The following is a 13,278-nucleotide window of genomic DNA, read 5'->3' as shown; positions in this document are numbered from 1 at the left end:
GCCCCCAGTTCTCTAAACCGAGGAGAGTAGAATCAAGACCCCAAGATAACCTGCTCTGACTCCCCAGTCCCTGAACTGGGCACAAAGATGCTCAACGCAGACTCTCTGGACAGGGGAGGAACAAGAGAAACAAAATCCTGCCAGGTCAGTGAGCAGGCCCGGAGGGGAACCCGAGAACTCAGGAGCAAAGGTGAACGCGGCCTCTGCCTCGCCACGCGGGCTGTCCCGAGGCGTGGGCCATCTGCTCACTCCTCTCCCACACAGACGGGCTTCGCAAGGCTGGCATTTATGGAGCATTTATGTGCTTCTGGAGTTGTAATTTACCAACCTCTTAAAACGCTTTATAAGCTTCTCTCTGAAATTACTCAGGTGGGTTGGCTGTGGTGCACAGCACCTCGCCCAGTGCAGTGGGCACCCTCACAGGATGCCCCAGAGCAGCCCGGTGGGCTCCTGCTGGAGGTGAGAGCGGGGCAGCAGCCTCCAGAGCCCCGGCCGCCTCAGCCCCGCTTCCTCACAGCTGCCCTCCTCCCTGAGCTGCCGGGGGGCCTAGGACCGGGCCAGCTCAGGGTTTCTCTACCTCGGTGCTGCTGGCATTGCAGACTACATAGTTCTCTGTCGTGGGGGCTTCTCGTGCATTGTAAAATGTTGGCAGCATCCTTGGACTCTATGACCAGGCGCTAGTAACAGTCCCCTCCCCCAGATGCGACAACCAAAGATGTCACTAGACATTGCCAAATATCCCCTAGGAAGCAAAATTGCCCCCAGTTGAGATCCATTGGACTATCTGTACAGGGACTGGGGCTCTGCCCAGGCCTCCGATAAACACCCCCTCTGCTTTCTAGGACAACTAGTGCAGAGTCTGGAGGTCACAGTGGGGCCCTCTCAGGCAAGTCCTCAATGCACCCATGCCTCAAATTACCTCATTTGTGACACGGCGTGCTTGTTGTGCAGGCAGCTCTTACCAATCCTCTGGCACGGCGGCTCTTCTCTGTTTGGAGTCTCCGGCTGAAGCTGATCTCCTAATTTTTTTTTTTTAATCCTTCCACTGCGAAATCCATACTTGAAGCTAACTGATTCTAGGTTTCTCTCAGGACCGCAGTAAGTAGGGTCTGCGGCTCTGGCTGTTCCCACTCTCAGCCTGTGATCAGGAGAGCCACTGTGGGCCAGAGTCCATGCAGGGGTCTCCAGGGCTGGGGAGAGTCACTTACCTTTCCAGGAGCAGGTGACAAGCAGGCCAGAGAAGGTCTTTCAGGCGCCCTCAGTCCCCTGCCTTCCCCCATGCTGTAGACTTCAAGGCCACCTCTTGGAGGCAAGAGTGGAGGGAGCCGCTTGGGAAGAATTCCTCTTTCTCTCCTACCCAGCAGCCTGGACCACAGTGGAATGGGGAGGCCCAAGTGGGACAGACGCTCTGCCTGCATCAGAGGAGAGAACCCGGACTCGCAGAGCTGCTCGTCTCCCAGGATAGCACCAGGTGGCCGCCCACCCTGGAGAAAACCCGCCTGTTCAATGTTTAGTAAATCAGGGCTGCCTATTTATGAGGTTTTATATCAAAATAAGGACTTATTCTGAGACCATTCCTTCTAACATTATTCAGAAATACACTGGGCTGAGAGTCAGGAAACCCGGCCTCCAGGCGGAGCTCTGCCCAAGCTCCCTGTGTGAGCCCCATCCACTCTGGGCCCCAGAGTCCTGATCTGAACAGGAAGGGCCTGGACAGGCGCACTTCAGGCCATTACGTCTCAGACATTATAGGACTGGAGGCCCAAGTGTTTCCTGTGGAGACAGCCAGGAGTCACCTGGATGTGTCTGTGACTCATTCACCATTGCCCACGGTTCCTGTACCATCTCAGTCGCTGACCTAGAAAATAAAGAGGAAACACGAAGGTTCTTTCCCATGACACGATGGAGTCTTCTTTTCTTTTGTAAACCACCATGGACCTCAGATCTCCCTTGGCCTCCAGGCCTGCACATCAGGCAAAAGCAATGGCCTGGGCTTCCTCCTGGCTGTCCTCCTTAGGCAGAAGTGACATTAACCACCTCCCAAGGCTGTTCCCCAAAAGGCCCCATTCGAAGGTGCAGTGTCATCAGGACATGGAGCGGGCATCCCAGTGCATCCCGGAACAGCCTGTCACGGTGTGCCCAAGGGGGAAATGGGTTCTCTGAGCAGGGTCCCTCTTTCCCTGCTTCTCTGGGCTGTGGTCAGAGTGCGCCAGCCACCACCACACCATAGTGCCCCAGAGGCATTGGAGGAAGCAGACAGTGGACCATGGAGCAGCCAAGACCCCTAGAACTGGGCACCAAGGGGACTAAGATCATTCAAGAAGTCCGTGGCTGCCTCTCTCAGTGTCCTGCTGGCTTAGGCTTCATCTTTCTGGTTGTCTCCTGCCACCTGTTCCACCTTTGATGCCCACACATACAGATCCTGCAGAATTTCCCACCATAACAGGCATCTAAGAAATGCTGATCCCGTGTCTTAACCCCTTTATTTTTTTTAATTAATTTTTTATTGATTTGAGAGAGAGAGAAAGGGGGAGACAGAGAGAGAAAGAGAGAAATGTCGACTTGCTGTTCTACTCATTCATGCATTCATTGGTTGACTCTTGTATGTGCCCTGATCCAGGATCGAACCCCCAACCTTGGCATATGGAGACGATGCTCTAACCAACCAAGCTACCCAGCCAGGACCTGTGTCTTAACCCCTCTAGAACCTTCCCAGCAGTCACCTAGAAATGGGGAGACCCACACTGACCTCTTTCCCTCACCTACACACAACTGCTTTTTCTTCATAACAAAGAATTTGTTCAAGTGACAATGCACCTGTGATTCCCGGCCCCTACCAGACAAGCATGGTTACTATATGTTCTGTGTCAAATAACCACATCAAAAGCTTGTGCCAAAGCTACCACCAGCTGGTGTTAGGTTCTAGTACAGGCATGTATTGACAGGTACACAAAGTTGAAGGAAGCATTATGGGAGGGGAAAAGACTTCAATGAGGACATTTTAAGCCACCAATTTACTTTGTCCAGAGATCTGGAAAAAGTTCTCTCTTACTTAGTTTCGACGGCTGAAAACTCAGGGCTATTCACATACCTGCTGAGGATAGGATTCCCAGATTTAGCAAATGAAAATCCAGGCAATGTTTGGGACATACTTATACTAAAAAGTTATTCATTGTTTACCTGCAATTCCAATTTCACTAGGCATCCTGCATTTTATTTGGCAATCCTAAGTAAGGAAGCATCATCAGCTCAGAGCCTTGGCCCAAAAAGGCACAGCTGTTCCTCCCCTCCTATCACCATGACTGGCTGGTCTTGGGGACATGCATATCTGGCTTCCCATGGAAAATTGTGCCTTTCTCTTATCTGTACCCTATTCTCAGTGGCTGCCCTTTTTTGCCATCACAGGCCCAGTGAGCAGGACTCAGATGTACAGTGCTGTGTTGTCCTCACTCTTGTCCTGGCCACCTCAGTGACATTCCACCCTGATGGCAGCTGCCTTGAGCAGAGTGACTCAGAGCTTCCTAGGCAAGATTAGGCAAGTCCTTCTTTGCTCCATTTCTTACTCCCCCAGCCTATCCTCCAAACCTCTGCCTGCCCCTGCTGTCCCCAGGCCTCACCAAGCTCAGGACACTCTGGACACACACTAGGTGGCCAAGGAGGTCTTTCCACAACTCCCTCTACAGAGCACAGAGCCCCTGCTCAGGGGCCTCAGGAGAGGCCTCGGCCCTGAACAATGTTTTCTCCCAAGGCTCTAGGATCTGCAGGGCTCCCAGACACCCAGCTTCCCACATGCTGCTCTGTGCATGGTCCTGAGTTCCCACAGGGCCTTGGCCATACCCTGATTAGGCCTCAAAACTCCCCCTTTGCCAGGCCAGAATTGCCCTGAAACTCTCATCTCCCCCAAAATACAAAGGTATTTTTCTCTCCCCCAGGGTATTGCTTTGGCAAGTGCCCAGGGCTTCAGGATTCTCCTCCATACTGCTCTTGCCGTGGGGGAGGCCTAGAGAGCCACCCTGACCCCAATCTTAAGTCGTACCTCTCTGGTTTTCTCACGCCAAGCTCTGCCTTCTCACCCACAGGGAGCTCTTCCTGCACAGCTGTGCTAGCTGACAGCTCCCATCTGGAAGAGTCCAGGGCCTCCTGCTCAGATCCATTCAGTCCCTAACTCCCCCCACCCAGCTTTTATGGAGAATTCCAGAGCTGTCACTGCTCTCCCTGATGTGCTTAGAGGACCTGTGGTTTGTGGGAGACGCATGGCCAGGCCCACGGGGAGAAAGAAGCTGGTACCGCGTCCCCTTGATTCAGATACCACTTAACTGAACCACAAAGCAAATCTCTCCATTTGATTGGGTCCCATCATCTGCATTTACAGGGGCTGGTGTGTGGTAGCTCTCACAGCATGTCTGCAAACCAGACTGTGGGCTCCAGGCTGTAATTAGCCATGCTTTATACTGTGGATTCCACTTTCAACCTGGCCTGAGATCCTTGGATGAAAGAAGCCACACAGTTATTATGGCTGTCTATAAAAATGGGCCAGAAGAGTGAACACCAACTCTTGGCCAACTCCCCCAAATCTCCACCCCCGAGAGCAGCACCCACCTACCCACCTGATTCCTCCCAAACTCTGTGGCTTCCAAAGGAGCTGCTCAAAGGGAAGCAATCCACATACCCTGCCCCCCTCCGGCCACCAAAAGACTCAGGAACATCATCCACCAGGGAGCAAGTCCCTAGTAGCTCCAGAGATGCACTAACCCAGGTGGCGGGGGGGAAGGGGGGTGACAAAGGCCCAGTGGGGAGGTTGGAGGAGTGTTATCGACCATAGTCCCCCTGTGACATCTCTTTCTTCTCTTTCCCAGGCTTCCCTTGGGTGTAGGGAGAGGGGGGAGGGGGACAGCAAGATTCCTCTTGCCTGGCAAACCTGGACACCTTTATCTCATACTCTGTCTTCTGTGGACCCTCAAGACTATCACCCAAAACAGAGGGACAACAGGGACCCAAGAGGGTCCCTGGGCTGCAGCTCTCTCCTCAGCCATGTCCTGCTAGCCCCAGTGCCCAGCTGCCCAACATGAGGCCATGTTGGGACCAGGCCAGGGTAGACCAGGCCTAGAGCCCTATCCCTTCACTCTGTGTCCCAGCAGGTGGCCTTAGAGGCACTGACTTGCTTTCTGGAGTGAGCCTGCCCCCTGCAGGACCCAGGCAGGACAAGCAACCCCATGGGGAGTGCAGAAGTGCCCTGGCCTGTCCAGCCAGGAGGAGCCTCAGGGAGAGGAAGGAGCCTTTTGCTGAGGGTGAGAAGGAGGGTGACAGAGCAGTCAGGAGTCACAGGCAGCACAGCAATTAGCCACCTCTGTGCAGCACCTGCCGGATGGAGGTGCTTCACTCTGGAGCTCCAAGGCACTGGGAATGAGGCCAGGAGAATGCTCTGACTGCCCCCACATGTCTTCAGTTTGACCCAGTTGTCCGTGTTTGCAGGGTGCTGTCATCCATGAGCCCCCTGTGGCCCCTGTGTTTGTCATCATTGCACCTGTGTGCTGTTGGCATACCCAGGTGCCTATGTCCTTCCCCACTGGGAGCTCCCTTGGCTGAGCTTGTCAGGGTGACCTGCTCACCCATAGCCCCAAACCAGGGTCTTGGCAGCTGCCACCCACAGAAACCAAGCCAGAGTCAAAAATACGTTTGCAAAAAGACAGGAAATTTTATTGGATTATCTTTTCTTTTTAGCAGAGAAGCTGAGAATCAGAGCAACCAGGTCAGGAAGAAAAGGAAGCTGACCCAGAGAGAAGAGCAAGGAGCCAAGGGCCCACCCTAGGGAACGTGGGGGCTGGGGCCTCGGAGCCGAGTGACAGCTTCCCGAAGCCCCTCCCTCTCTCCTGCAGGAACCGTCAGCTCTCTCCTCCTCTGGATGCTGAAGACAGAGGGAGGGGATGCCAGGCAGACTTAAGGCCTACGGGCGTCAGAAGTACGGCGACTGGACGCTGAGCCAGTGGTAGTGGGGCTGCTGGTGCTGGTGGTTCCTGGGAAACAAGGAGACAGGAGATGCTCAGGTCGGAGAAGACTCGCCTTAGGCCAGGTTAGGAGGACCCCCAACCCTCCCCATTGGCCAGGTGAGGGGATAGTTAATGGGGACTCTGTATGATTGTCCCCAAAGCTGGCTCCCTCCAAGACAGCCCAGTGGCTCTGTGGGGCAGAGCCATCTATGTTGAAGGGAAAACTGATGAGCAAATGTCCACGTTCGCCTCAGCCCCTTCCCTCCCTACACAGGGAGCCCAGCTGCCTCCCTCCCCACCCCCTGGGGCAGAGAACAGGAGCCCCTCCCGCCAGGATGTCCTTACCTCCTGAGGAGGGGAAGCCAGTCATCCTAGAAGAGAGGAGAGAGGCAGCCGTGAGCAGAAAGACAACTGGGGACAGCTGCGTACCTATCCTCAGGTGGGACAACTCACACCATTGTTTGGAGCCCCTGAGTTGGGCTATTTTATCTAATTGTGCCCTCAGCCCAGGGGCAGCAGGTGCCTGCCAGGTCTGTCTGTCTGTCTCAGGTCTCCAGAGAAGATATTATTGGCCCCTAAATGCAGGGTATTTGCTGGAAGTTTTATGCCCCCTCTGGTTCACTCAGTCCCACCCCCACCCCACCCTGAGCCCACAAGGATGGCCTGGTCTCTGCAAATGGTCTGAAGGCAGTTAAATCACCATTGTAATAGCTTTGTTGGGCATATTTTTCCAATATGAGATGGTCTCTCCATGGTCCCTATTCCTGCCAATCCAATTCAGAGGCCTGAATTACAACGTCCAAAGGTATTTATTCTGCAGCCTGCTGAGGAAACGCCCCCACAGTCTAATTCAAGAGGATAGAGGAGCTCTGATCCTGGGACGTCGTCCAGGCTGTTTAAGCTCAGTCAGGTCCCCTCCTGTCCAGGACATGAGGGCCTGATCCCTAAGACACCGCCTGCCCTGACACCTGAGGGCCTGCTGTCACTTTCCCAAGGGAGAGGCTGGCGAGGACCTACTTGGCGTCCTGGCCCTCAAGCAGGCTGCGGTAGGTGGCGATCTCCTGCTCCAGCCGCGTCTTGATGTCCATGAGCTGCCCGTACTCCAGGTTCTGCCGCTCGGTGTCAGCGCGCACCTCGCTCAGCTGGGCCTCCATGCTGCTGATCAGGTCCTGGATCTGCACCAGCTGCGTGGCGTAGCGGCACTCCGTCTCTGCCACCGTGCTCTCCAGCCCGGCTTTCTGGTGAGGCAACGGAGAAGTCATGAGGGGAGCCAGGCCCAGGGGAGGCCTGGAGGCGGTGGCCACTGGGCAGGGGACAGCAGGCGTACCATGCCAAGCTGGGACTGCAGCTCGATCTCCAGGCCCTGGAGAGTCTGCCTGAGCTCTGTGATCTCTGTCTTGCTGGTCTGAATCATGGCAGTGTTGGAAGACACCTCCTTGTTCAGCTCTGCGCTCTGAAATCCAAGCAGGAAGAAGGTCATGGGGAAGCCCAGATGGAAAGCTTGGCACCCCCTGGCCCCATGGGGTGAGAGGGCCGGGCACCTTGCTGTTGAACCAGGCCTCGGCATCTCGGCGGTTCTTCTCGGCCATGGCCTCGTACTGCTCCCTCATCTCCACCAGCACACGGGTCAGGTCAATGCCCGGGGTGGCGTCCATCTCCACATTGACCTGGCCTACCACCTGGCTGCTGAACTCCTTCATCTCCTGTGGGGATGGGAAAGGAAGAGGTGTGAAGCTCCTCATCTTTCCTCTCCTTGGCTCTGGATGCTGCTGGAATGTTCTGGAAAGTCCTTCCAGGTCCCGCAATGGAGGCCTGAGTCTGGCCACAGCATTGGGCTCCCCCTTCTCACTGGAAGTGCTGCAGCCATGGCAGGTCCGTGCCCCGTCTCACCTCCTCGTGGTTCTTCTTCATGTAGGCCAGCTCCTCATTCAGGCTCTCGATCTGCATCTCCAGGTCGGTCTTGGCCAGGGTCAGCTCGTCCAGCACCCGGCGCAGGCCGTTGATGTCGGCCTCCACGCTCTGGCGCAGGGTCAGCTCATTTTCATACCTAAAGGATTTTTTGAATTTAAAAAGCAACACATAAGTGATACTAGGCACTCCCCCAGCCTCTGCACTGGACCCTGCTACTTCTCTAAGACATTCGCTCCTGGCAGGCTCCAATTTCATTGTTTAGAGGAGCATTTTCTAAAACAAGAGACCACTAGGAGGGGTGAGTGAGAAAAACAAACTCACTTGAGCCTGAAGTCATCCGCAGCCAGCCTGGAATTGTCAATCTCCAGGATGACCCGGTTGTTGTCAATGGTGGCCGCCAGGATCTGCAAAACACAGAAGGTAACCACTGGAGGTTCCAGGAGCTTGGGGAGGTGGGCTGAGAAAACATGGGCAGGACTAGCTGTCATCAGACTTTTCCATGTGAGTTTGGCCTCAGTTCCTTTTCTATAAAGGGCCGGCCGGGTCCCTTCAGTTTATTAGCATTTTGTGTCCTGCTTTCTGGTCACGATGGGGAAAATCAGGAGGTGCACTTCAGGGGAACCACCCCCTCCAAAAATATCTTTGGATGGTCAGGACTAGCAACCTCTCTAGGCCTCTGTCTTGAGAACCCTGTCCTCTGGGTCAGGAGGGAGTCAACCTGGCTGCACGCAGTTCATAACTGCACCGGAGCTGGCCTGCCAGCTGAGCAATGGGGAAATCTAACAGATATACCCATCTATTTTAATTCCTTGGCTAAACTTTTCTATTCCAAAGCACTTAAAATCCACCCCACATAGCTGGGACTCAGCCCAGGCAGGTGGATATATGTTCCAACAGGCTGGCACCACAGCGTGATGGACAGGCTTGGCGGGAACTTGGCTTAGCGCTGCCAAGCCTCTGCCTCCATCTCCCCACCTGGTTGCAACCAATTGAGAATAAACTTAAAATGGGGCCCCTACAAAGCAAAGTAGTATTTCCAGATCAGTGAATGAACTTGTATCCCTTTCTCTATTGATTTTAGTCATTCCTAGTGGCTTTTAAAACTGTCATGGTTTCCAAATAGCACAATGGGTTAGGGCTATAGAGACTGAGTCACTAATAACATAACTGTTTGGAAAGCAATAAAAACATTGCCATGAGTACCAACAACAATAAAAGAAGACTAGGAGAAAATGCATTTGGGGAGTTATGGCCTGAGAAAGCCTATCAGGAGTAGAGACGCTTGGTAGTAAAATACTAGAATTTTCCCCTGCAGAAAGGGTGAGAGTTCCATCCACACCGCATCTTCTGGTCCCCTGGGATACTACATTTCCTGGCCTTTTTGACTCTGCCCTGCACAGAGGAACCTCCTTGACATTCAAGGGCTCACCTTTTCCCGGAGCTCCTCGATGGTCTTATAGTAGTTGCTGTAGTCGCGCTCCGGGCTGGCCGGGCTCTGCTTCAGGTGCCAGTCACGGATCTTCACCTCCAGGTCAGCGTTGGCCTCCTCCAGGGCCCTCACCTTGTCCAGGTAGGAGGCCAGGCGGTCGTTGAGGTTCTGCATGGTGATCTTCTCATTGCCAGAGAGGAGGCCGCCATCGCCACCACCAAAGTCACCGAAGCCACCACCGAAACCCCCACAGAAGGCACCTCCAACGCCACCTCCGAAGCCACCTCCGAAGCCACCTCCAAAACCACTACCAGCTCCTCCACCGAAGCCGCAGCTCATGCCACCCCCATAGCCCCCAGCTGATCCCCCAGAGACAAATCGGCTTGAGCAGGTAGAGATGCCACGGCCCCCTCCCAGCTGGAAACCACCTCCATAGCTGGCAGAGGAGTTCTGCAGGCGACAGCTCATGATGAGAGAAGATGGAGAGCGGGTGTGGGCAGAAGCTTGACTTGGCCTGGGACCGGACTGTGGCTCTTCCCGCAGTGGATGCCTTTTATACACCCTCCACAGAGGTGGGACAATGACCCCATCTTTCCTCCTCCCTTCCCCACCCTCTGACTCGTGCCAGCTGGGCGTCTTTGTTTCCCACAAGCCCAGTTACCTCTGCTCTCCAGGGTGGGTTGTGCCTTGGGGGCGGGGGGTGCTGGCTTTTTTTTTCTGTCAACCATCCCTTGACAAAAGGGATGATTCAGAGGGAACGGTGTTCTGCTTGAGACTGCCCTCTGACAACTGAATTTGCTTTCCTCTCCACTTGAGGAACTTGCTCCCAGAGGCTCTCGGCCCCACCCGATATTGTAATGGGGACTGAGCTGCAAAGCCTTCTCAGGGAGCCTCTGTGAAGGGAGAGGTGGCAGCAAGGTGGCCCAGTGCTTTGAGAGGTCACTGCAGCCCCTGGCCTCCCTTCTTTCTATTCCTAAAACTTCTGATCCAAATGTTCTGCATCCTTCTTAGCATTTCATCTACCCCAGTGCTCCCAGCGACTCAAAGGACAGACTTTGCTTGGTCCTGTAGAATCAACTACCTTGAAAGTGTTCAGGTTGAGAAGAAAATGACTCCAAGACCATCAGATAAAGACACAGTGACAAGGAACCTTAGGGACCATCCAACAGAGCTGGGGAAATTGAGGCACAGAAAGAGGTAGCGACCCTGTACATTATAATAGATCATAGTCTCAGACCCCTCGCCACATGCAGGCACTGGGCTAAGAACTTAATACTGGTGACTATAAAGTTTAATCTTTGCAGCAGCCCAGTGAGGTGGGTCCTACTCTTACGCCATTTTACACATGAGGAAACTGAGTCTAAAGGGCAGAGTCAGGACTGAAACCCAAGTCTGGTTCTGTCTGACACTAAGGCTCATCTCTTAGGTATAGCTTTCATATAATAAAATGTACAAATCATGTGTCCAGCTTAATGCATTTTTACCTATATATGAAGTTGTAAGCATGTGTTCACCTGTGCAACAACCACCCAGAACATGCCCAGCACTCCATCAAACAACTGGAGCCTTTTCCCAATTACCCACACCCCACAACCTGAAGACAACCACAATCCAACTTCTGTCACCATAGGTCAAGTCAGAGGTCCTCAGCCCCAGGGCTACTTTGCTCCCAGGAGACATTTGACGCGGTCTAGAAACATTTGGTTGTCACAACAGGGGGATGCTCCTGGTGTCTGGACAATAAAGGCAGGGATGATGTTAAACATCCTACTGTGCACAGGGCAGCCTCCACGACCAAGAATTCTCTCACCCACAAGGTCAGTGCTGTTGAGGTTGAGAAGCCCTGGATCAGCCTGGCCCGCGTGTTTCATGATTCCTTTATACCAGCTGCCTTAGCTGCACAGCCAGGCCTGGAAAGAGGGCCTCGCAGTACCTGAGCGGGGCCATCTCCAGCCCCCCAACCTCATGACACCTGTCTCAGCTTGTGAGTATTTGACCAAGAGGCCACATTGGAGGATGTGACCCAGGGCCTGAGGCCAGACAAGTGGCTGAAACTCAGCTGCTGCTCAGTAACCCTGCCAGGGGGCCCTCACCACCCAGACTGGAAGAAAAGGGCCTTAAGGTGACCACTCAGAGCTCGGGATAGAAGGAGAAGGTTCCAGGTCTAAGAATGAAGGACCCTGGGCTTGGCTCCCAGCTCCACTCACCAGGGGGGCCAGGGTTGTCGTGAATGACCTCTCCAGAGCAGCCTTCTAGCCCACACCAGCCAGAGGGTCTGGATGGGACTGGGCCAGGGGCTGGGGTAGGCTGGCACAGGTTTGAGGTTATCCTTGGCTGATTCAGCAAACAAGACCAGAAAAGAGGGCTCTGAGTCAGGGCTTTCTTGCCCTTTGTTTTCTGCAGATAGGGAAGCCAGCCTGTGTTTCACCCAGCGGGTGTCAGCACCAGGGAGAGAGCCAGGGAGTACTGCGGGTGCTCCAAGACCTCCTGAACCCAGAGATTCGGGCTGACCCCTGACCTGGCCCAGCCCTTCTGCCCCAAACTGATGGCTCAGCTCTCCCTCTGAGAAGGTTTGATTCAGCCCAAAGAGGAGCTCTTGCTCTCTCAGTATAGGATCAAAACTGACAAAAAGGTGATTAATGGAACCTGCCAGGCCTGGACTGATGATCTTCCCAGGGCTGCTGAGCAGGTTCTGGCCAACGCCTCTCAGAGGAACAATACCACAGATCCTGCAAAGCCCTAGCAGCACAAACATGCCTCCCCTCACGGGGTCAAGGCACGGCCCATCCCCTCCCGTCCCCAGCATGGACTTTCGGTGCCTCAACACAGGAATGTGGCCTGTGACCCATGGTGAACCCCAGGGCCCGCGGGGCTGGGGGACACAGCCAGGCCCTCGTGGGGGAAGCTGGGCAGAGGTCCCGGTTCTAATGGGACAGCAGAATGCTGGGCTGAGGCACTGCTCGCTTGTCTTGAGCTTTCTGCTTTGCTTCCTGGTGAAATCACACCAAATTCAATCCCCTCTCCAGTAAGTTTCCAGGGAAGAAGAGGGAAAGCTGTGTTCATGAGAACCCCTGTCAATGAGGCTGCACTTAACACATTGTCATCGAGTCCATACCACAACCAGAGAGGCTGCTTATTGGCCCCATTTTATACATGAGGCAGCTGAGGTCCAGGGAGACCAAGCCACTTGGCCAAGGTCAAGATTTAAACTTGGCATGTGGCTCTCTTGACCCCACTTGGTGTTGTCTTAAAGACTTGCTATGAACTCCATGTATGATCTCTGGGTGTTCCATTCTATGTGTTAAAAGATAATAAAATAACACCAGCTAACATTTCTTGAACATTGTGTTAAACACTCTATATACATGACTTCATTTGGTCCTCAAAACAACTTGACTATTTTTAGCATACCCTTTTTCAGATGAGGAAACTGAGGCCGAGAGTTTAAATACATTGCCCAAACTCAGAGCCAAGATTTAAACCTCTGATTCCAGAATCTATGCCCTTAACCACTGCCTGGTAGATCCCTTTCAGGCCAGTGTTAGTGCCATCCTATCCAAACTGGGGTATCTCTGTTGACCTCTCCCTTCTCAGGACCCTCGTTGCCCCAGGCCTAGCGGGTGGATGGTCCTGCTTCCCATGGTGGCAAAGCCTATGCAGCTGACAGGTCAGCCTATCTAATGTATGTCACCGGTGTGAGCTTCAAAGCTCGGGGCTTGCGAGGGCGCTCATAACGTACAATGTCAGAGGCAGAATTGTCATAGGAACTTTCCCACTCAACCCTCTCATTTCACATGAGAAGAAACTGAGGCCCAGAATGCCAAGGCCCAGGACAGTGGGACACAAGAAGAAATGCCTGGATTTACAGCTTAACCACCAACTTATTGTGGGCCTCCCATTGAAATGACCTCCAAGCTTCCTTCAATGAGTTCCTTACTGAGTCTCTGGTTC

The 13,278-nt window shown here is 53.8% G+C and overlaps 1 protein-coding gene across 1 annotated transcript; it reads right to left on the bottom strand.

Annotated features, from left to right (window-relative positions):
• Nucleotides 1–5,671: 5,671 nt before the first annotated feature.
• LOC107538727 (keratin, type I cytoskeletal 13-like) lies at nucleotides 5,672–9,795 on the bottom strand. Its single transcript, XM_016215053.2, has 8 exons — nucleotides 9,328–9,795; nucleotides 8,220–8,302; nucleotides 7,878–8,034; nucleotides 7,529–7,690; nucleotides 7,315–7,440; nucleotides 7,005–7,225; nucleotides 6,333–6,358; nucleotides 5,672–6,014 (listed from the first exon to the last, which is right to left on the bottom strand). The coding sequence occupies exons 1-8, from the start codon at nucleotides 9,793–9,795 to the stop codon at nucleotides 5,938–5,940; spliced, it is 1,320 nt and encodes a 439-aa protein (XP_016070539.2). The 3' UTR covers nucleotides 5,672–5,937.
• Nucleotides 9,796–13,278: the final 3,483 nt, after the last annotated feature.

The sequence above is a fragment of the Miniopterus natalensis genome, chromosome 17 (genome assembly GCF_054644295.1).
Source record: "Miniopterus natalensis isolate mMinNat1 chromosome 17, mMinNat1.hap1, whole genome shotgun sequence".
Lineage (NCBI taxonomy): Eukaryota > Metazoa > Chordata > Mammalia > Chiroptera > Miniopteridae > Miniopterus > Miniopterus natalensis.
The sequence above is the reverse complement of the archived record's forward strand: the minus strand, read 5'-3'. Positions and strand labels throughout refer to the sequence as shown.

Bases quoted from the DNA above. Each gene is read 5' to 3' on its own strand.
- LOC107538727 (XM_016215053.2), bottom strand. From the start codon at position 9,795: ATGAGCTGTCGCCTGCAGAACTCCTCTGCCAGCTATGGAGGTGGTTTC. The intron at 8,303-9,327 runs GTGAGCCCTTGA...TGTGTTTTGCAG, and splicing joins TCGAGGAGCTCCGGGAAAAG to ATCCTGGCGGCCACCATTGA. The intron at 6,015-6,332 runs GTAAGGACATCC...CTTGTTTCCCAG, and splicing joins TGGCTTCCCCTCCTCAGGAG to GAACCACCAGCACCAGCAGC.